The sequence below is a fragment of the Lontra canadensis genome, unplaced genomic scaffold, assembly GCF_010015895.1.
Source record: "Lontra canadensis isolate GAN:19392208 unplaced genomic scaffold, GSC_riverotter_1.0 scaffold75, whole genome shotgun sequence".
In the NCBI taxonomy this organism is placed as follows: Eukaryota; Metazoa; Chordata; class Mammalia; order Carnivora; family Mustelidae; genus Lontra; species Lontra canadensis.
Genome location: NW_022631069.1, coordinates 10,069,339 through 10,091,982, shown reverse-complemented (window position 1 = coordinate 10,091,982; position 22,644 = coordinate 10,069,339). Strand labels below are relative to the sequence as shown.

The 22,644-nt window shown below is 43.3% G+C and overlaps 2 protein-coding genes and 1 non-coding gene across 6 annotated transcripts in view; 2 read left to right on the top strand and 1 right to left on the bottom strand.

Annotated features, from left to right (window-relative positions):
* Positions 1–1,831: 1,831 nt before the first annotated feature.
* On the top strand, positions 1,832–2,243 carry LOC116881656. Its single transcript, XR_004385461.1, has one exon.
* A 1,242-nt stretch (positions 2,244–3,485) lies between these two features.
* On the bottom strand, positions 3,486–13,699 carry CUNH1orf194 (chromosome unknown C1orf194 homolog). Its single transcript, XM_032881564.1, has 5 exons — positions 13,507–13,699; positions 5,458–5,574; positions 4,825–4,940; positions 4,338–4,468; positions 3,486–3,902 (listed from the first exon to the last, which is right to left on the bottom strand). The coding sequence occupies exons 1-5, from the start codon at positions 13,585–13,587 to the stop codon at positions 3,832–3,834; spliced, it is 516 nt and encodes a 171-aa protein (XP_032737455.1). The 5' UTR covers positions 13,588–13,699; the 3' UTR covers positions 3,486–3,831.
* Positions 13,700–14,525: 826 nt separating this feature from the next.
* Positions 14,526–22,644, top strand: part of ELAPOR1 (endosome-lysosome associated apoptosis and autophagy regulator 1) — a 69,760-nt gene continuing 61,641 nt past the window's right edge. For 3 of the 4 annotated variants that reach the window (XM_032881562.1, XM_032881560.1, XM_032881559.1), the window contains exon 1: positions 14,526–14,911. In XM_032881562.1, coding sequence (XP_032737453.1) covers positions 14,759–14,911 — 153 coding nt within the window. In that variant the 5' untranslated portion in view covers positions 14,526–14,758. The remainder of the gene's footprint in view (positions 14,912–22,644) is intronic. The other variant, XM_032881561.1, reaches the window with a different exon arrangement.

Genomic DNA, 22,644 nt, shown 5'->3' with positions numbered 1-22,644 from the left:
AGTTACACCTTGTAGGTGTGTTTGGGACCTGTTGGCCAGCAGGAAGGTTACTCCCTGGAAATACAGGTTCAGCATGTTTTGCACTTGTTATTTTGTAGCTTTAATGACTTGTTTTCCAATAGGGCTAATGTCTCTAAGCTCAGTGAGGAGAGCTGCTTCGGATTTTAAACCCATTTCATTTCACAGTTCTAGGCGTTGAAACCAATTTTTACAGCCTCCCGGGTGGGTCATCTTGACATAAATTGTTATATTTTGAGATGTTTTCCTAAGAGAATGTACCAAAAAGTGCACAGAATGAAGGCAGTTTACAGCAAGAAACAAATACACAGCTTATTTCATTTCTTGCTTTTATGTAAGCAGAGAAGCAGAAGGCTGTTTAACTCATTGCTTTGGTTGATGTGTCATATGTTTTTTGAGTGAAAATTGTAGAAGTTGTTCCTCTGAGGGAGTCTTTTGGGGTGGAAGAAGGGGGATAGCGATATTGCCTCAGATTCAAACTGGCATTACCATAAGCTCTGAATGCCAGGGTGGAATGAAGTCAGCCTTTTATAGTTAAAATACAAATTTTTATTCACCATTATCTGTACAAATCCTTGAAAATAAAATTTCTTTCCCTACCATTTTTGTCCATTTTATTTGTCACATGATGGAATTCATTGAACGTTGTTCAATACTCCCCTTGGTTCTACCCAAGTATACCTTTTTAGTTTACATTAGTGAATATCATTATTCCAGTTGACCCCTTGTGATGGTCACCAAATATATGATATAGTTTAGAATTTGTGAAGGTGCAGTTTTTTCCTTTGAGGGAGCTAATACATGTATCAGCTTATATATATAAATATATACATTACATATATATACATATATATGGATAAGTTGTGAAGCATGTTAAATAAGGCAGACAACAATACATTTTATCCACCACTACTATTAAAAGACATATTATGTTATTAGCAGCCATGAACTTCATTCAAATGAGGTTATCAGGTTAACCAGCCATGGCACATAAATGGATAGTATCCCCCTATTTGTTTATTCCAAGTGTATGGTGGAACTGGCAGTTACAAATTATAAATTCACAAAATTCTGATTTATCCTACCCACACACACACCTTTTTCATTGAAGAAGGAGAAAGAAGGACCTGAGACATTAAAAGTGTGTTCCCCGGTATGAATGGAGCTAATTCGCATTATATAAACACTACTTTTTTTCACTACTTATTCTGGAGTTTGAAAGTTAGACATGCTGTAATGGATGTGAAAGTTAAGTGAAGGTTCAGCAAATGAATGCCATAGATAGCGTCAAGTTCCTGGTAACAAGGGGGCTCTTGTAAATGCCAGGGATATGCCTTCCTACTTATACTCATTTCATAGTATCCTGACTCCCAAGACATTGGATTTAAATAATCTATTCCCAACTTTCTCTTTGCTAAAGTGGTGTTTTCCTTCTCCCCTGGGGGAAGGAGCTATTGGAGAAGCTGATACTGGTTAGTGACCAGGATTTGCCTTTCCATGGGAAAGCAGTAGGTCACCTATAAACCCCCTACACTGAATCATCTTGTATTCAGAACCTGAATGAAAGACTTGGGTCAAAGACCAAAGGAAAGCTATATATACGGATATAAGCATGTACCTGCACAAAGATCTTAAGACACAATTTAGTATTGTGGGAACTTGTCCAGCTTTTCTCTGGGACCCGGGTTCCCCTCCGGGCCACGCGGGGGCAGCAAAGCGCACACCAAGGGAGAGGCTGAGCTCAGTGGTTCCTCCCATAATCCTCCGAGGCTGGGGGGGCGGAGAGATTTAAAAGAGGGTGAGAGTTCCGGTCCCTTCCCGGAGGGAGCGCGGCTTGGGGACCGGGTGTGTTGTGTGTTTTTACGGTGCTGCGTGGATGGCGCGTGTGGGCTGAGTGAATGGACGCGCGAATGCGTGAGTGTGCGCATGAGGCGTGCAAGACGAGTGTGAGCGCCCTTCCCTGAGCCCCTCCCCCCGCCTACACCTTGATCTTATTTGATCGGGTTGCGACCCGTAGCCCCGCCGGGCCAACCCGAAATGAAAAGCTCTCCTCCTGCGAAGCCCCGTCCTCGGGACTATGTGCAGCGAGGCCCCTTGGGCGGCGGCAACGCCGCGGCCCCGGAGCTGGTCTTAACGGGGCCCGGCGCTCAGAAGTGATGAATTGATCAGATAGACGAGGCCGGGCTTGTCTCGGGCCGCTGATTATCGAGGCGATTCTGATCTGAGCCCGGCCCCGGAGCGTGATCGCCCGTGGCATTGGGGCTAAACGTTAAAAGGCGGCGGCGGGGCCCGGCGCTGGGGGCTGGGGCGGGGCTGAAGGAGCTATCGCCCGATCTGCGGGAGCGGGAAGGGCACGGACGCCTTGTTTGGTGCTGCAGTGCTTTTCCCTAGTCCCTTTCCTTTTTTCCTTTAGGCCCGACGTGTGATGACTCTTTGTATGGTACTAACACTGGTGCCCCCCTGTACAGTATATGCCGCTGAAGGTTATACATACATGTATATCTCCATAAGGGAACTTGGAGAGCTTATAAAATGTCAGATTCCGGGGACCCCATCCCCGATTTACTGAATTAGAATTATTAAGGAGGTCCACGAGTCTATATTTTTAAGACTCGATTTACGGGTCACGATAATAACATTTTTTTAATAGTATCAACCTGTATGAGATGATTAGCTAGAGAGTCACCCCTCTCTGCCACTTTCAGCCATTCTAAATAATGAGAACTGAAACTTGATATTGCCACTTGGCAGCAGATGTTCTGAATAGGTTGGAGCATCTCTGTGGAAGAGGAGCCGCGATAGTTCAATGGAACTTAAGGACCCTGTGCCTGAGTTAACAGGAAGAAACTCTTTCATATCTGAATTGTTCAACAATGCATATGTTGTCCAAACTTAGAAATGGGAATTTACCCTACAATGTTCTGAAAGTTCTGCCATTTCTTGTCCAATCTAACAGCAGGTTCCCCTGAGTGACTTAAAATTTTAGAAACCACATTAATGCATGTTTTTAGATACCTTCAAACCCAAGCACCAGGTTGTTGAACCACATTTATAATAATCAGGGGCGGTATTTCACAGCATAAACTGACAAAAGGAAAATGACTCCCAGGCAAAAAGACAGCAGAATTAGAGAATGAACAGTAGCAAGGAGCCAGGTCCAGGAAGATGGAACCCTTATGGAAAAGTAGAGCCCAGCAGATGACTAAATCTGGAAGGTCTGAAATATGTTAAGTGTGACTTCAGCATAAACGTTAACGCTACACAGAGTTACCAGAATTATGGTGTGGTAAGCTCATTAAGAAAATGGGCTATGTCCCTGACACTTAGCTCAGTGGCTGACATACAAGTTTGCAAGAAATGTTGATATATCTATGTTTGGAATAAGCCCAGTTTACAAAATATAAATTCCTGTCCCCTGCCAAAAACAATGGTTTTTTTTTTTCTTTTTCTTTTTTATTTTAAGTAGACTCCATACCCAGCCTTATGTGGGGCCTGAACTCATGACCCCAAGACCCAAGACCCGAGCTGAGATTAACAGAGATAGTTAATCAACTGAGCCTTGAAGGCACCCCATATGCTGTTTTGCTCTAGATCCTTAGCTTTTCAGCAAGATGACTTAACAAATTGCAAAAATGTCCAATAGGACTAGTTTCTAAAGTTGGGAAACTTCCCTCCCACATTTTAAGAGCAGTCAAGTAGCAACTCTTTAGTCCATGGGTAACACACTTCAGGCTTCATCCAGCACAAATCTATTTAATGGAGGTGGGCAGCAGATGTTCCACTATGATTAATTAGTCCAGGGGCCTGTTAACATTAGGTAGAGAAGAAGCCACCATCATTCTTTCGGGAGTAGCCTCCATTGGTGGCTGCAGTGTGAGGGGACACTGTGGAGAAAAGAGAACAGGGGGTAGGCTGTGAATTTCAAATCCTTTGCCTTTTCTGGGAACCTGTAATCACCCACACATTTCTGGGTGCTGTGGAGAAGGTTCTTTTAGTAGCTGGGGAAACTAACCTATAGAGAGGACTGATGGGAGACAGCTGTAGGTCTTCCACTCCCAGGTTTCTGCCCTTTCCTACACTTTTGTCCCTTAGACCTAAGCCTGTTAAAAGCTCTGAAAAATGGAATTCATTTCCTAGCTTTTAGGCAGTATGTCCTCTGGTATTAGTCTAATAATGTGCCAGCTTAGTCACTACTACTCCAAGACCTTCAGTTATCCCTGAAGTTCCCTAATGACCAATCACCTCAATTCCCTGATTCCTGGGTCAATTTAAAAAACTCTGGTACCACCCATTTGCCCATCCAGTCTTCTAACCCTTACCTATGGATCCCTGGATGCTGTGGATAGACTCCTTCTTAGGGTTGATCCAGTATCTGATGTTAGACCGGGAAGTGATGGAAGGTGGTGGAGGAGGGGGTAAAAGTTCTCCAGGGAATTGGGTCTTGATGATTCTAGAAGATGGTATGGGGAAGAACAGGGGAGAGTGAAATGAATCAGAAGAAAGGTGAGGAGGGAATGAAAGTTGCATGCAGCCTCAAAAATAATGCAGCCAAAGGCCCTTTTTGCCCTCTAGGAATTAACTGAAGATTTTGTTTGTTTATACAGATGAGCACAATGCTGGAGGATCTCTATTCCTTTTAGTAAATAAAAATACAGAAATTACATTATAGATACAGATGTAAAAAGCATAGGAATGGGTCTACAAATGAGTACCTACTGATTATTTTTATTTCCCAGGTGACGATTTACCTTACATGACGGGATGGCATTGTCCTTAGGGTGGAGAGGCTCTGCCTCCACCACTTACCCATGGGTATCCTGGGTAGTCTCCTGGTGTAAGAGTATCTCACTTTTGTTCTTGAATGTCCCTGTGTGGTGGTTGTACAAGGCTGCTAAGCGGAAATCCAGGTCATCCTTTGGTATCTACAGAGGAAGTCAGTCACCCCAGGGTTAGCTTGCTACCTCTACCCCAACTCTAGTCAGGTTCTGTTGGGCTCTACTTTTTCCCCAGAAGCAGAATGAACCCCTTTTGGGCCTGAGGTCCACCAACTCCTTATATACCAAGGATATTTTAACTCTTGTCAATATAGAATTGTGTCATGCTTAGGTCTAATGAGGGGTGAGCTCTCACAGGAGCTATGGACATCTTATTGTCCTTCACGTGGGCTTACTGGGTCTTACCTCATTTCTGGTTATAATCAGAAGAGTGAAAAGTCTGGTGAGAAAATGATTTGCTCCAGATAATCAACTGGACAAAACACAAGCCTCCCAACTTCCCAGAGGCCAGATAAATTAGTGTTAGGTTTTAGATTTGGTAGGACCTTGGACTGGGGACAAAGTAAAGATGCTGACGCCATGAAGGACAGATGACCTTTCAAAAAAGAGATTCATGAGTCTTACGCAGATGTAAAGAGAAATAGCATTTCAATGCTATAGGTACCTCAGGATCAAAAAAATAAACATCCCGCCTCATGGAGGTGATTGTGGGAGTTGAGCTGAGCCGACTCCAGGGTTCCTGTTGCTGAGCAAGGTGAGCTGGGTTCTTATATGGCAGTTTCTGCAAAAGAGAAACCACACGCAGGACCTGGTTACAGGAGGCCTTGCTGATGTGATAGCTTCAGTGACATCCATCTCCTTATTCCAGCCTATTTTAACTGAACCTCAGGGGGATATCTTCAAAGGGAAGAACGATACGAAGCAAAACTCCCAGACTTTTGATGCTCCTAAGTTTTCAATCTTAGAACTGACAGAAGTAGGCCAGGAATACAGGCAAAGGGGTGGAGTGGGACGGGGTCAAGAGTGTGGAGAAGATAAGAAAGATGATGATCTCAGGTTTAGACATACCGAGTTTGAAGAAAAGATACGTTGTCCAAATGCTGTCAACAGGTGGAAAATGGGAAGTTGAAACTTGGAGGAGAGCTCGGAACAAGTAATAGGGGTCTGGAGGTCATCCACATGAAGTAGTGGCTGATGCCTACAAAAAGAGGGGTGGCCAAAAGGGCTCATGATTGCACAATATTATAATGGGGAGAGGGGAGGAGAGAGGATACTAAGGTAGTCAGAGTCAAAAGAATCGGGAGAGTGCAGTGTCTAAGCAGGAAGAGAAAAAGATTGCAGTAAGCAGGGATGGGTGTGGCTGCAGAAGTGTCATAGAAAAGTACAATGAATAGTCAGTCTTCTAAATAGAACCGGATAAGCATGAATGTGAAAAGCATGTAACTGATTTTGCCATTTAATGTAAAAATGCCATATTGTTCAGTATACTCTAGTACCTAGCACCGCAACCCAACACTTGCTGTTCAAAAACTAAATACTGTTTGAATAATGACTGTGAGTACAGTTTCAACCTAGTAGAGATCAAATTCAACCTATCCAGTGTTGGAACCCCCTTCCCTTCTATATATGGCAGTGCTCTGTAACTCAGGTCAGTTAGACATTAATTGGATAGATAGTATGTATCAGACAGTGTGCTATCACCAAAAAAGATGACAAATGAAACAAGAAAACTACAAATATATGATGCGGGCATAGGCAGTTCTCCTCCCGTTCCTTAAAGACTACATAAGCCTCAAATGTCCTCATTCAGCAGAACAATGAGACTGTCTTTCATTGAGAAAGTCAAGACTGTCAATCATGAATACCATCCTCACATCCAGTGTCCTTCCATCTCAAAGAAAGGGGTCTTACCTTTAACTCAGGATAACCCTTATGAATGGAAAAAGATAGTCCATTCAAATGGAAGCCAAAAAAAAAAAAAAAGAGCTAGATAGCAATACTCCTTTTAGACAAAATAAACTTTAGAACAAAGACTATAGCAAGAGTCAAATAAGGGCATTTCATAGTGATAGAGGCATCAATCCAATAAGAGGATATCATAATTATGAATAGCTATGTACCCAAAATAGAAGCACCTAAATATATAAAGCAAATATAAATAGACATAAAGGAAGAACTGACAGTAATAATCCAATACTAGGGGACTTTAATACCCACTTGTATTAATGGATAAACCATCCAGACAGAAAATCAAGAAGGAATTGATTTTGAACAACACATTAGATCAGATGGACACAACAGATACATACATTCCATCCAAAGCACCAGAATACACATTCTTTTCCAGAGTACGTGGAGCATTGTCTAGGAGAGATCACATGTCAGACCACAAAACAAGTCTCAATAAATTTAAGAAGACTGAAATCACATCAAGCAACTTTTCCAACCACAATGGATTGAAACCAGAAATCAATTAGGAGAAAAAAACCCTGGAAAACAAAAACACATGGAGGTTAGACAACATGCTACTGAGCAACCAATGGGTCAACCAAGAAATCAGAGGAAATAGAGAAATATAGAGAAAATGAAAATGAAAACACAACTGTCTGTCCTAAGTCTTAGAGTTCTTTTTTTTTTTTTAAAGATTTTATTTATTTATTTGATAGAGATCACAAGTAGGCAGAGAGGCAGGCAGAGAATGAGAGGAGGAAGCAGGCTCCCTCTTGAGTAGAGAGCCCAATGTGGGACTCGATCCCAAGACCCTGGGATCATGACCTGAGCCAAAGGCAGAGGCTTTAACCTGCTGAGCCACCCAGGTGGCCCAAGTCTTAAAGTTCTAAGAGGAAATTTTATAGTGATACAGGCCTACCTCAATAAACAAGAAAAATCTCAAACAATCTAATCTTATATCTAAAGAAACTAGAAAAAAAGAACAAACAAAGCCTAACGAAGAGCCAACAAAGTCAGTAGAAGGAAGGAGATAATAAAGATCTGAGCAGAAATAAATGAAAGACCCAAACACACAAACACACATATACAACGATCCAGAAAACCAAATGAAACCAAGAGCTGGTTCTTGGAAAACATAAAACTGATAAACCTTTACCTCGACTTATCAGGAAAAAAAAAAAAGAGAGAGAGAGAGAGAGAGAGCAAGGAATTAAATAAAATTAGAAATGAAGGAGAAATAATAACCAACATCACAGAAACACAAATAATTATAACAAAATACTATGAAAATTATATGCCAACAAACTGGACGATTAGAAAAATGGATAAATTCCTGGAAACATAGAATCTTCCAAAACTAAATTAAGAAGAGACAGAAAATTTGAACAGACCAATTACTAGTAACAAAATTGAAATGGTAATTCAAAAAACTCCCAACAAACAAAAGTGCAGGACCAGATAGCTTCACAAATTCTACCAAACATTTAAGGAAGACTTAATACCTATTATTTTCAAACTATTCCAAAAAATAGAAGAGGAAGGAAAACTTCCAAATTTATTCTACAAGGCCAGCATTACCCTTATACCAAAATCAGACAGACGCCACTATGAATGAAAGAAAACTACAAGCCAATATCCCTGATGAACAAAATATTAGTAAACTATCTTCAACAAAATACGAGTACACTAAATTCAATAATACATTTGAAAGATCATTCGCTATGATCAAGCAGGATTTTTTCCCCAGCAATGCAGGGGTGGGGTCAGTATTCACAAATCAGTGTGCTACATCACATGAAAAAGAGGAAGGATAAAAATATGATCATCTCAATAGATGCAGAAAAAGTATTTGACAAAATACAATATCTGTTTATTATTAAAAATCGCAACAAGTAGGTTTAGAGAGAATGTATCTCAACATGATAAAGGTAAATATGAAAATCCACAGTTAACATCAATTTCAATGGTGACAACTGAAAGATTTTCTTCCAAGTTCAGGAACAAAACAAGGATGCCCACAATCACCACTTTTATTCAACATAGTATTGGAAGTCTTAGCTACAGAAACCAGACAAGAAAAAGGAGTAAAAGGTATCCAAATTGTTAAGAAAGAAGTAAAACCCTCACTATTTGCACATGACACAGTACTATATATAGAAAACCCCATAAAATACAAAAAAAACCTGTTAGAGTTAATAAATGAATTCCCTAAAGTTACAGAATACAAAATTAATATAAAGAAATTTGTTGGGGCACCTGGTTGGCTCAGTGGGTAAGCCTCTGCCTTTGGCTCAGGTCATGATCTCAGGATCCTGGGATTGAGCCCCACAACGGGCTCTCTGCTCAGCAGGGAGCTTGCTTCCCCACCCCCTGGCCCACCTGCCTCTCTGCCTACTTGTGATCTCTCTCTGTGTATCAAATAAATAAATAAAATCTTAAAAAAAGAAAAGAATCGCATTTACAATTGCACCAAAAATAATAAAAAATCTAGGAATAAATTTAACCAAGGCAGTGAAAGACCTGAAAATTATAAGACACTGATGAAAGAAATTGAAGACAGCACAAATGGAAAGATATATCATGCTCATGGATTGGAAAAATTAATGTTGTTAAAATGTCCATACTACCAGAAGCAATCTACAGATTCAGTGCAATCCCCATCAAAATGCCAATAGCATTTTTCACAGGACTAGAAAAAAATAATCCTAAAATTTATGGAACCACAAAAGATTCTCAATATCAAAGCAATCTTGAGAAAGAGCAAAGCTGGAGGTACCACAATCCTAGATTTCAAGATATACTACAAAGTTATAGTAATCAAAACAATATGTTACGTGGGGCATCTGGCTGGCTTGCTTGGAAAAGCATGCATCTCTTGATTTGGGGGTCATGAGCTTGACCCCTACACTGGGTGTAGAGATTGCTAAAACAAATACATAAACTTAAAAAAAAAATACAGTACTGGCACAAAATGAGAAACATAGAATAGTGGAATAGGATAGAGAGCCAAGAAATAAACCCATGCTTACTTATATGGTCAATTAATCTATGAAAAAGGACGCAAGAATATACAATGAGGAAAAGACAGCTTCTTTGATAAATGGTGCTGGGAAAACTGGGCAGCTACAGGCAAAACAATGAAACTGGCCACTATCTTACACTATACACAAAAATAAAATGAAAGTGGATTAAAAACCTAAATATGAGAACTGAAACTGTAAAGATTCTAAAAGAAAACACAGACAGTAATTTCTTAAGACGTTAGCCTTATCAACATATTTATGGATATATCTCCTCAGGGAAGGGAAACAAAAGCAAAAATAAACTATTGGGATTACACCAAAATAAAAAGTTCTCGCACCAACAAAGCCATCAACAAAATGAAAAGACAACCTAGTGAATGGAAGAAGATATTTGCAAATGCTATATCTGATAAGGAATTAGTATCCAAAATACATCAAGAACTTATACAACTCAACACCAAAAACCCCAATCTGATTAAAAAATGGGCAGAGGACCTGCGTAGACATTTTTCCAAAGAGGACATAGAAATGGCCGACAGACACATGAAAAGATGCTCAACATCACTGATCAGCAGGGAAATGCAAACCAAAACCACAATGAAATATCACCTCACACCAGTCAGAATGGCTAGTATCAAAAAGACAAGAAATAACAAGTGTTGGTGGAGATGTGGAGAAAAGGGAACATGTAAATTGGTGCAGCCATTGGGGAAACAGTACAGAGGCTCCTGAAAAAATTAAAAATAGAAATGCCACATGACCCAGTAATTCCACTACTAAGTATTTGCCTAAAGAAAATGAAAACACTGGGGCACCTGGGTGGCTCAGTGGGTTAAAGCCTCTGCCTTCAGCTCAGGTCATGATCTCAGGGTCCTGGGATCGAGCCCCGCTTCGGGCTCTCTGCTCAGCAGGGAGCCTGCTTCTTCCTCTCTCTCTGCCTGCCTCTCTGCCTACTTGTGATCTCTGTCTGTCAAATACATAAATAAAATCGTATTAAAGAAAATGAAAACACTAATTCAAAAAGATATATGCACTATATTTACTGCAGCATTATTTACAGTAGCCAAGATATGGAAGCAACAAAAGTACCCATTGATAGATGAATGGATTAAGAAAATGTGATATCTATATATATCTATATATAGCTTCATTCTTTATCTGTTTATCTACCTATCTATACATAATGAAATATTACTCAGCCATAAAAAAAGAAAAATCTTGCCATTTTCCACAACATGGATGGAGCTAGAGGGTATTTGGCTAAGTGAAATAACACAAAGACTGTCCGATACCATATTATTTCACTTACATGTGGAGCCTGAAAAGCAAAGCAAAACAAACAAAAGCAGAAACAGACCCATAAATGCAGAAAACAAACTAACAGTTGCCAGAAGGAAGGTGGGTGGAGATATGGGTGAAATAGGTGAAGAAATTAAGAGATACAAACTTCCAGTAAGTCATGGGCATTAAAGGTGCAGCATCGGGGAGAGTGTCAATGCTATTGTCATAACGTCGTATGGTGACAGGTGTTGACTACACTTACTATGGTGAACACTGAGTAATTTATAGGATTGTCAGATCGCTATGTTGTACACCTGAAATGAAGAGAACACTGAAAGTCAACTATACTTCCAAACTAATAATAAAAAAGAATAACTTTTCTTCCTTGAACCTAGCCTTTCCCTGCGCTTCAGAGACCGGCACCATCCTGGCATCCATCCCCTATACCCAGCTTCTCTCTCATTTCTTTATCACTGCCTAGCTACCACTCTTTCACCTTGCCAGCAGATCTAGACTTCTTCAAGAGTCAACATTTACTATCTTCACTTCCTCACTCTTTCCATGTCCTCTTTAGCCACCGCAGCCTGGCCTCCTTCTCAAGCAAGCCCTGAAACTACTCTTGCTGGTGACCAATGCTCTTTATCTTTAACTAGGTTAGGTAGGTGTCTGCATTGTTCTGGCACCATGATTCTGATTCTCTCAAATGTTCTCTCCATGCTCTGTGGGTTCAGCTCTTCCTGGCTGTCCTCCTGCTTCTACCTGTTACTGCTCAACCCCCTTGTCAGCTCTACTTTCTCCCTCTGCCCCTTAGACAGTTCCTTCTTCAGGGGTTTCGTTTCTGTTTTTCATATTCTCACCTTCACTGGATGAGCTCATTCTGTCCTATGGGTTAAATCACCACATGGGTACTGTGGCTTCTAGATATATATTTTCAACCTAGAATTCTCAACCATGTTGCCCACTATTCATCTTCACTTAAATGTCCCACGGGCACCACAAAAGCAACCTCTATATAACTGATCTGCACATTTTTCTCTCCAAACCAGCTTCCCCTGGATGCCTCATTCAGTAAATGGTATCAATTAAGCCTTTGGACACCCAGGAGCTATCCTAGACTTGTCCCTTTCGTGGGCCCATATCCAGCCACAAAGTTACATTAGTCCTACCCTTGGCAACTTCTTCACATCTGCACCTCATTGCCATCCCCTGATTTAAACCTGTTATTCCTCCTGGACACTGCTGCCTTCTGAGGCTCCTTCCTCCTTGCTAATTCTTCTTGTCCCCACTCCCATTCTATCCAATCTACACCACTTTGCTTTCTAAAACACCCACTGATCGTGTCACTCTAGTGCTTAAAATCCTGATGTGATTCCCCAGAGCCTCCAGGATGGAATCCTAGCTCACAAGCATGGTGTACACAGCACACCCAGCCCAAGTAGGTGACTCCAGCTCCTGCTCTCTCCCCTCCTCCATCTCACATTGATGCTCCAGCCACTCTGGACTCTTTGGCCCCAAGCAGGCCACTCTTTCTCTCCTTTCCATGGACGTGCACCTGCTGCCCCCGTGCCTTTAATGTCTGGTTCTTGTTTCCTTTTTTCTAACTCACATTCCACCTTCTCCCTCACCTAGTCTAGCTCACTCATATTTGGGTGTGAAAACTCACCCGTTCTGAGCAGCTTTCTTTAAGCTCCCAGTTCTCCTGACACACAATATGACACAGAGTATAACTCTGTTACAACTCATGTGCTGTTGTGCAAGCATCTTCACTGCTGCTGTTGTCAGCTTTTCTACTAGTTTCTCTAAAGCAGGAGCCATATCTAACTCATCTACACATCCTCAATGTTGAGCAGAATGCTGGCGTATAGTAAATGATAAATGTTGAGTAAACGAAAGGAAGCTCCTTGATTCTGTTATCAAGCCACAACTACTATCAAATTAATCTTACTTTGCACCATTTCAAGCTTCCCAAATACTTCTGCCAGAAAAAGATAATTTAAATTCCTCAAATCACTGACACACATACAAAAACACATTCCAGCATTAACCAAAAGACCGAGATGGTGTGAGGGCAGATGTACAAAGCATGGCCTGGTGGCTTCCAGAGCATTCTCTCCCATTCCATATCTCATATCTCTTCAGAGAACAGGTTTCCAAACAGGGCAAAGGGTGGCTTGGTGGGACCTGGGCCTGAGTAATCCTCATTATATCAAGCACTGCTTTGGGCAACGAGAGCCCCTTGTTCCTCTGGGCTAGAGCTCTACTTCCCTCTCCTCAAAAGCATCTCTGAAACGTTAGCAGATCTGAACGTGGAGCCAAGAGGTAGGCAGAAAACAAACTTCTCCGGTACCTTACTCAGTGTCCTCACCAGAGTGCTTTAAGTTACCATCCCTGCCCATCACGCCAACAGAAAGAAGAGTGCCATCGCCCTTGGTGGGAATCTACGCAAGAAACCACAGTACCTTGGAGGCCCGGAGTTTTCCCAGGTAGGTCTCATCGTTATCCAACGTAGGGTGCTGGAAAGGGTCTCGGGTGAAAGGCATGGTAAAATGCGGAGTGAGAAGCTGGTGTGAGGGATGGAAAGCCCGCGCAGCCGCACACAACTCACGCGGAGGATCCCGGGTCCCAATTGTTTGGAACGCCCTCTTTCGGTTGCCAGGCAACTCTCCCGCCATCTGTGACTGAGGAGAATTCCCTTCGAGAAGGGCGCCACCTGGCGGTCCAGACCCCTCCGGAGGAAGCTCCGGGAAACGCAGAGGGGAAAGCGCCACCGAGCGTACCGGGGAGCCCTGCATTTGCACTTGGGAGCCTTGGTTGAAAAACGTCGGCCTCCCGCCTTGCAAAAGACTTCAGTTAAGTAAAGAAGTCCTGAAAGATGACCCAGGAATTTCCTTCTCCCTCACATCTAATGAAAGAATTTTTCAAAGCAACGAGAGAATGAAGATGTGAAGAGACGGAAGAGCCCAAGTGTCGTGCTTGGAAAATTTCAGGCTAACGCAAACCCTCCTTGCTTAACCTCAGTTAAGCAAGTCTTAAGGCTTCGCATAGAGCCGGTTGTAAAGGCACGGGTGGATTTGGCGGGATGGAAGTAAGATCTCCAGAAGCGGCTGTTGCAGTAGGTAACATCTACCGGGGCCACTTTTCCGGGCTGTGACTTCTGGAGGTGAGACAGCGCCTCAAACTTCCTTCTATCGCTGCACACAAAGGAGGTGCACAAAAAGTATTGTCGAACGCCACGTCTGCAAAATTAGAGATGCTCATAAATGGCCCATGACCCGAAAGAGCAATGGAAAACGTGAATTTGGTGGCGTTGGCTTGTAGGATGTTTCTACTGCGTTCTTTACACGACCCCGGCCCGCCTGTTGGGCCGGTTGCAGATCCTGGGCGCGCGCAGTCTCACGCGGCGCGCGCCAGCGGCGGCGGCTGCCATGGCGACCGGCAGGTGAGCGGCAGAGGAGCGCGTGGTCCCTGACCCACCCGCGCGGAGGGAAAGAGGAGGCGGTTGCCAAGGCGACGTGGGTAGGAGGAGAAGAGGAAGGAGGGAGGAGGAAGGATGGGCGGCCTCGGCGTAGCCGCAGGGAGGTGACTGAAGCGAGCCCAGCCCCTTGCATCCTCCCCCTGTGAACCTCCCTCCCCTTTTTTTTCCGCCTTCTGCCAGCAGTAGCAGCAGCCGCAGCACCTGAGCCGCTGCTGCCGCTCGCGCAGGACAACGCTATGGCTGAGCCGGGGCGCAGCCTCCATCCCTCTGCGGGAGGCAGGGGAAGAACGGAGCGGCGCACACTCCGGCTTCTGCGGCTGCTGCTCTGGGTTGGGACCGCCTTCCAGGTGACCCAGGGAGCGGGACCGGAGCTTCACGCCTGTAAAGAGGTACTGTTTTCCCCGACTTGACCCCACTTTGGTCAGACAAATCTTGGATCCTGGCGGAGACCTTGAGGACCCAGGCACAGACAGTTTCAGAGGCCACGGAGTTTAGGTTTCTTTGGGGATGAGGCGGGTTGGGGGGGGGGGGGGGGGGGAAGAGGAGCGGACTGGCGTCATGGAGAGGCCAGCCCACTGGAGGACTCATGAAATAGATCATCCTCACAGCCTGGGCTGCTGAGCTCAGAGGAGAAGGTCCCAGCTCCAAGGAGCCCAGGAAGGACCTGGGTCCCTGGGCTCGGAAATGAAGGAAGAAGACATGGATGATTTTTCAGCTGCAGTAAGATACCTTAAAGTAGTTGAAAACAAAAGATTATGTACAGAGGGGCAAATTGGAAAGTGAGAGGGAAGAGCGGGGTAAGAAAGGAGTTAGGAAGGCCGAGGAAAGTAGGGGAGAAAAGCGGGCATCCTTGTGGTTTTATTATGGTTTCAAATAAGTGTGAAGGTGGTAGATGTGACAAGGGGACTGAAGGAACCCATCACCTCTCTTCCCCTCCCCTCCTTCTTAAACATCCAGTTACCTTGCGAGCTGCTAAGTGCTTTGCCTCCCCCAGTGTGCTTTGTTTAGTGTACCTGACAGCCCACAAACCCCTCTGACCAAACTTTGAGTCTGTAATATCTCGCTTTCCGCCAGTCTCTACTTTCCTTCTCTGGACTTCTGCTGACATATGTCACAAGTCTTTTTCAAGGTGTTTCTAAAAGGTTGCCAGCACAATTCAGATAATACGCAGTGAATGTCTTCCCACCGAAAATCCTTTGAGCATTCTTTTTGGAGTAATACATAAAGGTATTTAGTAACAAAACTCAGTAGTTTTTATAGGTTTGAAATACCATTATTTGGTTGTTCTCTGGGTAAGCTTTTTTAACCATATGGCAGAGACAGCAACAAGAACTGCACTGGGGAAGGTAAAGTAAGAGTTGTTCTGTTATTTCTGTGAGATGTGAAAGATTTCATAATACACCAAGAGTTTAGCCCTGTAAAAGGAATCTCCATTGTCATACTTAGCTAGGGTTTTGAGAGATTGAAATACTTTTTATGAGTTGTTAGTGTTCATTGATTAGTAAAAGCAACCTCCTCTCATATGGAAATATATTATTATGAAGGTGCTCTATCCATTAGACTGTCTACAACAAAACAGATCACGAAGAACTGAAGGGTGGGGGAAGGAGAGAGAATTTTGTACTTCATTCATGAATATGGCACAAGTGATCCCAGTCAGTGGCACTTTTGATAACTTTTTATCAGTTCCAATGATGACCTTCCCTGGACTGTCTACATTTTCACTCAGCCACTTTATGAAGTGTTTTTTCTTTTTTTAAGATTTTATTCATTTATTTGAGAGAGAGAGAGAGCATACAAATGAGCAGGGGGAGGGGCAGAGGGAAATGCTGAAGCAGACTCCCTGCTGAGCAGGAAGCCTGTCCCTGTGGGCTCCATCCCAGAACCTTGAGATCATGATCTGAGTCGAAATCAGATGCTTAACCAACTGAGCCTTCCCAGCGCCCCTTTATGACCTGTTTTAAAGATGGCTAGGAACAGGATGATCTTCTCAGTGACTGTGGCTTACTGGGCTTGGTGGTGTGTGGCCTAACCAACTGAGATACCTAGTTCAACCAAGCACCCTTGCCTAAGAATCCAGTATGGGGGTCTCCTCTGAGTGGAAGGTAAGAATCTTAACAGTTCCACTACTGCTTCTTGGTAAGATCTTGTCAACTCTGGAAAATGTGAGACATTTGAGAAATTAAACACTTTGTATCGTCTTGTTTTGGAGGGAAGGAAGAATACTGATGCTTGAGACCTCTAACTTGGGCACAAATTTTTGCATTTACTCCTTTTTAAATGGCTGCCATTTGCCTAAGCAAAAGGTCTTACTGCAGAACCTGAGCTCGGGCCAGTGTTATCTGTGCAACTCAACATACCAGGGGTCTAGTCTCTACCTGTTATTTACCACATAGTTTTTGGATCTGTACAATTGGTGTTTCAATAACACCTACCACAAAAAGGATTGCTTTGAGTATTGAAAGAGTAAATACACATACAAAAAACTCCCAAAACCATAAAAATCAAACACAAATTAGAGTTACCTAACTCCCTTTCCTTTTCAGCTTCATTATCATTAGATCCATACCCCATGCCAGAGTCAAAGTGACTTAGGAGTTGGCCACAGACGTCAGCAAGTCCCGTTTATTTATTTTTTTTCTTAAGATTTTATTTATTTATTTGTCAGGGAGAGAGAGGGAACACGAGCAAGGGGAAAGGCAGGCAGTGGGAGAAGCAGACTCCCCATCGAGCAAGGACCCTGAAGTGGGACTCGATACCTGGACCCTGGGATCATGACCTGAACCAAAGGCAGACGCTTAAGCAACGGAGCCACTCAGGCGTCCCTGCAAGTTCTGTTTAGACTTTCCTTGAGCAAACAGTGGCTGCTGGACACCCTTGACTCCAAATAATAAGGAAGAGAATAAACGCATTGTTACAACAGTCTTCATTTGGCAATATGAACTGACTCAACAAGTTTGGGGGCTTCCAACCCAAATGGTGAAAAATCAGTTCAGGGTAAACTAACCCTTCTCTATTCTTAATCTTCATATGAATTCCTTGTGAGTCCATGTTGGGTATTACTGGCGGGGACTCTTTTCAGGCCAACCTGATATGACAACAGTGCTGTTCCAGCCTTGTTTCTGAAATCTGAGGTACCCCTCTGGATCTAATCAGGAAACAGAGAGATTTAATCATTTTTAAAAATATTTTATTTATTTATTTGACAGATCACAAGTAGGAAGAGAGGCAGGCAGGGAGAGAGGAGGAAGCTGGCTCCTCGCTGAGCAGAGACCCCAATGTGGGGCTCGATCCCAGGACCCTAAGATCATGACCTGAGCTGAAGGCAGAGGCTTTAACCCACTGAGCCACCCAGGTACCCCAGGAAACAGAGAGATTTAGCAGGAGGCTTAAACTGAGGTGGCAGAGAACGGGGAGTTATGGATTGTCGTGCTGGGGTGTGGCGTGCCTTTGCTTACACAATTTTACGATAATCAAGGTCACCAGTGGAACTAAGCATCCTGTATGGTATTTGTTTTCATGAATCATTTCTTTAGCCCTGTGCTAGCCTGGGCAGAGTGCTGACTGAGAGCCAAGGGAGCATTTCCCATAACACAATGAATATACATCAAATGAGAGAGGAGCAGAAAACCCTCTTTAACAGATCTGCCTTGTCCTGAGGCTCCAGTGCTAATTGCCCCCAGAGGGACTTCCCAATCTATACTGGGAAGTCCACAGGACCTGGGAATCTGGCGCACCTGGATTGTAATAAAACTGGATGAGTGAGGGATGACTCTGCCACTTAGTAAGGATACTGCATCGAACAAGTTAATTCACTTCTTGCAGCCTCGGATTCCTGATCTGTAAAATGGGAATGGTAATACACATTATGATTCTTACTCTAACAAGGCTGCTGTGAGGATTAAATTAAGTTAGATAACACATGCAAAAGACCCAGTGCATACCCTTGACATGTCACAGGTGCTTAAGAAATACTGGTAGGCAGAAAAGTAAGTACACAAATAAGGACATATAAATGATAACGCACAGTTAACATATGGTAAGTGATGCAGGAGTGGCAATACAGAGTTGAATAGGAGAAGAAGAAAACATATTTGAACAGTTGGCACTTGACCTAGTTCTGGAATAATCAGGAGGACTGCAATGGGCAGAGATGGATTGGATAGAGGGGGGAGCCTGCAGAAAGGTCCACAAGGAAAATGCGAGAGATCCTGGGAATTGCCAGTAGATCAGGCGGCAGAAATGTGAAGTATGTGTGAGTACAACAGGAGATAAGGTTGGAATGTGGAGTAGGTGTGGGGGACAATAGAAATCTAGCCTGGAAAGTTAGAAATCTGAAGTGGAGAATCCCTGAAGGATTTCTGGCAGAAATAGCAGCCTTCTCAGTGTGGATTAATAGGAATGAAAAGTAAACATGGTTGAGGAAGGCCAGAAGGTAAGAGAGGGAGGTGGGAGCAAGGAGATCAGTCAAGGAGGAGGCTAGCAGGACTGTGCTGGCAGGTGGCAGTGGGACACATGGAGAGGTGTAGATGAGAAAAATATGCTGAAGGTAGAGGTTAGAGGGTTTGGCAACTGACTTTAAGTGTAGGGTGAAGGAGAGAGACAAGCCATGGGTTTTGGTCAGGGTTTTTGAGTGGGTGCGGGAGATGTATAAAGAACAGCTTTAGGAGCAGAGTGATGGACTTTCACAGTTCTGACTCCCCCAGATCAGCCCCTCTACCAGGAGGGAGAAAGTCCTGAGATCCCAGCATGGTATTTCACGGCATGATCATAGCTTCGGACCTTTTATGTTTCCTCCTGTATTTGCTTCTAACTCATTATTCAAGGTTTGGATTCCACAGGGAAATGAGTAGGTCTAGAAAACATTCAGGACCCCTGAGATTTCAGGAAATATTTCACCGGGAGCCTAAGATTTAAAGTGACTCCTGGGGGGCGCCTGGGTGGCTCAGTTGATTGAACTTGCGGCTCTTGGTTCTGGTCGGTCATGATATCAGAGTTGGGGGATCAAGACCCCTGAATCCTGATCCACACTCAACAGAGAGTCTGCTTGAGATTCTCTCCCTCCTCCTGCTCTCTCGATCTCTCTCTAAAATAAATAAATACATCTTTTAAAAAAATTAAAAAACAAAGTGACTTGGGGCACCTGGCTACTCAGTTGGAGGGGCGTGCAATTCTTGAAATTGGGGTTGTGAGTTTGAGCCTCACATTGGGTGTAAAGCTTACTTAAATAAAAATTTAAAAACGTAGGAGCACCAGGGTGGCTCAGTCATTAAGCTCTGCCTTTGGCTCGGGTCATGATCCCAGGGTTCTGGAATCGAGCCCTGCATCTGGCTTTCTCCTCCATGGGAAACTGCTTCTCCCTCACCCACTCCCCCGGCTTGTGCTCCCTCTCTCGCTGTCTCTCTATCAAATAAATAAATAAAATCTTTAAAAAAAATTTTTTAAAACTTAAAAAAAAAAAAAAAAGATTTGAAGTGACTCCTTTGGTTGGGAGTCACCAAGCTTGAATGTTTAAAACATCCTGCCATATTTGGTAGAGAGGGGAAATTGAAAAGCTCCTTTTGTCATGAAGTACTCTTTTTTTCCCCCCAGAGATTTTATTCATTTATTTGACACAGAGAGAGAGCGTGCAAGCAGGTGGGAGGAGCATAGGGAGAGGGAGAAGCAGGCTCCCTGCTGAGCAGTGAGCACAATGTGGGACTCAATCCCAGGACCCTGGAATCACGACCTGAGCTGAAGGCAGCTGCTTAACTGACTGAGCCACCTAGGCATCCCTCACTAGGTACTCTTGTAGGGTTGTAAGATGTGCTGGTTTTAGTTGCTATCAGAGAGGTCTAATGAGTAATAGATATTTGAGATCTGAAGGCTTTGGGGGAGTTGGGGAGTCTCAAGGTAGGAGTAAACTAAAATTGGACCAGTCTGATCATTATCTACCTTACTTTATTTTATTTTAAAAAATGTTTTATTTATTTATTTGAGAGAGAGAGAGAATGGGGGCTGGGGCAGAAAGAGAAGGGAAGAATCTCAAGCAGACTCCAAGCTGAGTGTGGAGCCCAGTGCAGGGCTCAATCTCACAACTCCACAATCATAACCTGAGCCTAAATCAAGAGTCAGTTGCTCAACTGACTGAGCTTCTCAAGCACCCCAATCTGCCTTACTTTCAAAGAAAAACTTTAGGGGCAGCTGGGTGGCTCAGTCAGTGGGGTGTCTGACTTTGGCTCAGGTCATGATCTTGGGGTCGTCGGGATTGAGCCCCATGTCAGGCTCTGTGCTCAGTGGGGAGTCTGCTTCTCCCTCTCCTTCAGCCCCTCCCCCTGCTTGTGTGTGCACTCTCTCTCTCTCTCTTTCAAATAAATAAATAAAAATCTTAAAAAAAAAAGGAAAAACTTTAAAAATTGTAAAAGTGACACATTTCCTTTGCAGAAAACTTGGGAAAAAATAGATAAATAAGAAGAGAGTAAAAATCACCTCTACTCCTAGCATTCAAATTATGAATTTTATGTATGTTTTTGTGAGAGGGAGGCAGAGTAATGGTACAGTGGGGTCTGGATATATGGAGTGGGGTGGGTTCAATTTCCAGCTCCTTTGCTCAGTAATGACATGACCTTGGGGAAGCTATTTAATGTCCTCACACCTCAGCTTCTTCATCATTGCCATGGGAATATTAATAAAGTCCACTTAATTGATTACTATATTATGACAGTCAAGTGAATTCATACATATAAAGTGCTTAGACTAGTTCCTGGTGCATAGTAAGTACTCAATAAACGTTAGCTGTTCTAGATTTTTAGTGGAAGTATAATTAACATGGTTTTATAGTAGTAAATAATAAGAATTTAACAGGGGTAAGAGTGTTGGAAAGGGAAAAAGAGTAGATGTGAAAGCTATTCTGAGGGCAAAGTTGGTAAAATTTGGCAAAGAGAAGGAAGAGAGCATAGCAGGTAAGGGTCTGGAGCTGTACTATCCAGATATGGTAGCCACTAGCCTTGTGTGGCTATCGAGCAATGAAAATGCAGCTAGTATAGCTGAGGAAATGGATTTTTTTAAAAAAGATTTTATTTACTTATTTGAGAGAGAAGGCTATACAAGCAGGGGGAGTGGGAGAGGGAGAAGCAAACTCCCCATTGAGCAGGGAGCCCGATGCGGGGCTCGATCCCAGGACCCTGGAATCATGACCTGAGCTGAAGGCAGAAGCTTTAACCCACTGAGCCACCCAGGTGCCCCAGAAACTTAGTTCCTAACTAAGAAATTAAGTTTCTGTTCCAAGTCCGGTATGTGTGTTACACTTTACAGCATGACTCAATTCAGATGCTAAATTTTCATAAAAAATACTGGATCTCTATTTAGATTTCATTAAATTTCTGGTTAAGAAAGTAGATGTGGATCCCTGGATGGCTCAGTTGGTTAAGCAACCGACTCTGGATTTCTGCTTAGGCTGTGATCTCAGGGTGGTGAGAATAAGCCTGGAGAGCTCCGCTCTTAACAGGGAATCTTCCTCTCTCCCTCTCCCTCTGCCCGTCCCCCTACTTGCACCCTCTGTCTCTAAAATAAATAAATAAGTCTAAAAAAAAGAAAGAAAGTAGATGCACATACACAAGTAGTTCCAAGCACAGCTGACAAATTTTCAATGACTGAGTTGAGTGCGTTTTAACTTTTATGTTTTTTAAGATTTTATTTATTTATTTGATAGAGATCACAAGTAGGCAGAGAGGCAGGCAGAGAGAGAGAGAGGAGGAAGCACGCTCCCTGTTAAGCAGAGAGCCCCATGTGGGCTCGATCCCAAGACTCTGGGATCATGACCTGAGCCGAAGGCAGAGGCTTTAACCCACTGAGCCACCCAGGCACCCCTAACTTTAACTTTTAATTAAAATTAAATAAAATTAAAAATCTATTTCCTTGGAGTGCCTGAGTGGCTCAGTCAGTTTAGTGTCTGCCTTCTGCTCAGGTCACGATCCCGGAATCCTGGATCGAGCCCTTCATTGGGCTCTCTGTTCGGCAGGGAGCCTGCTTCCTCCTCTCTTTGTGCCTGCTTCTCTGCCTACTTGTGATCTCTGTCTGTCAAATAAATAAATAAAATCTTAAAAAAAAAGAAACTAAGTTTCTAACAGAACTTAGTACAGAA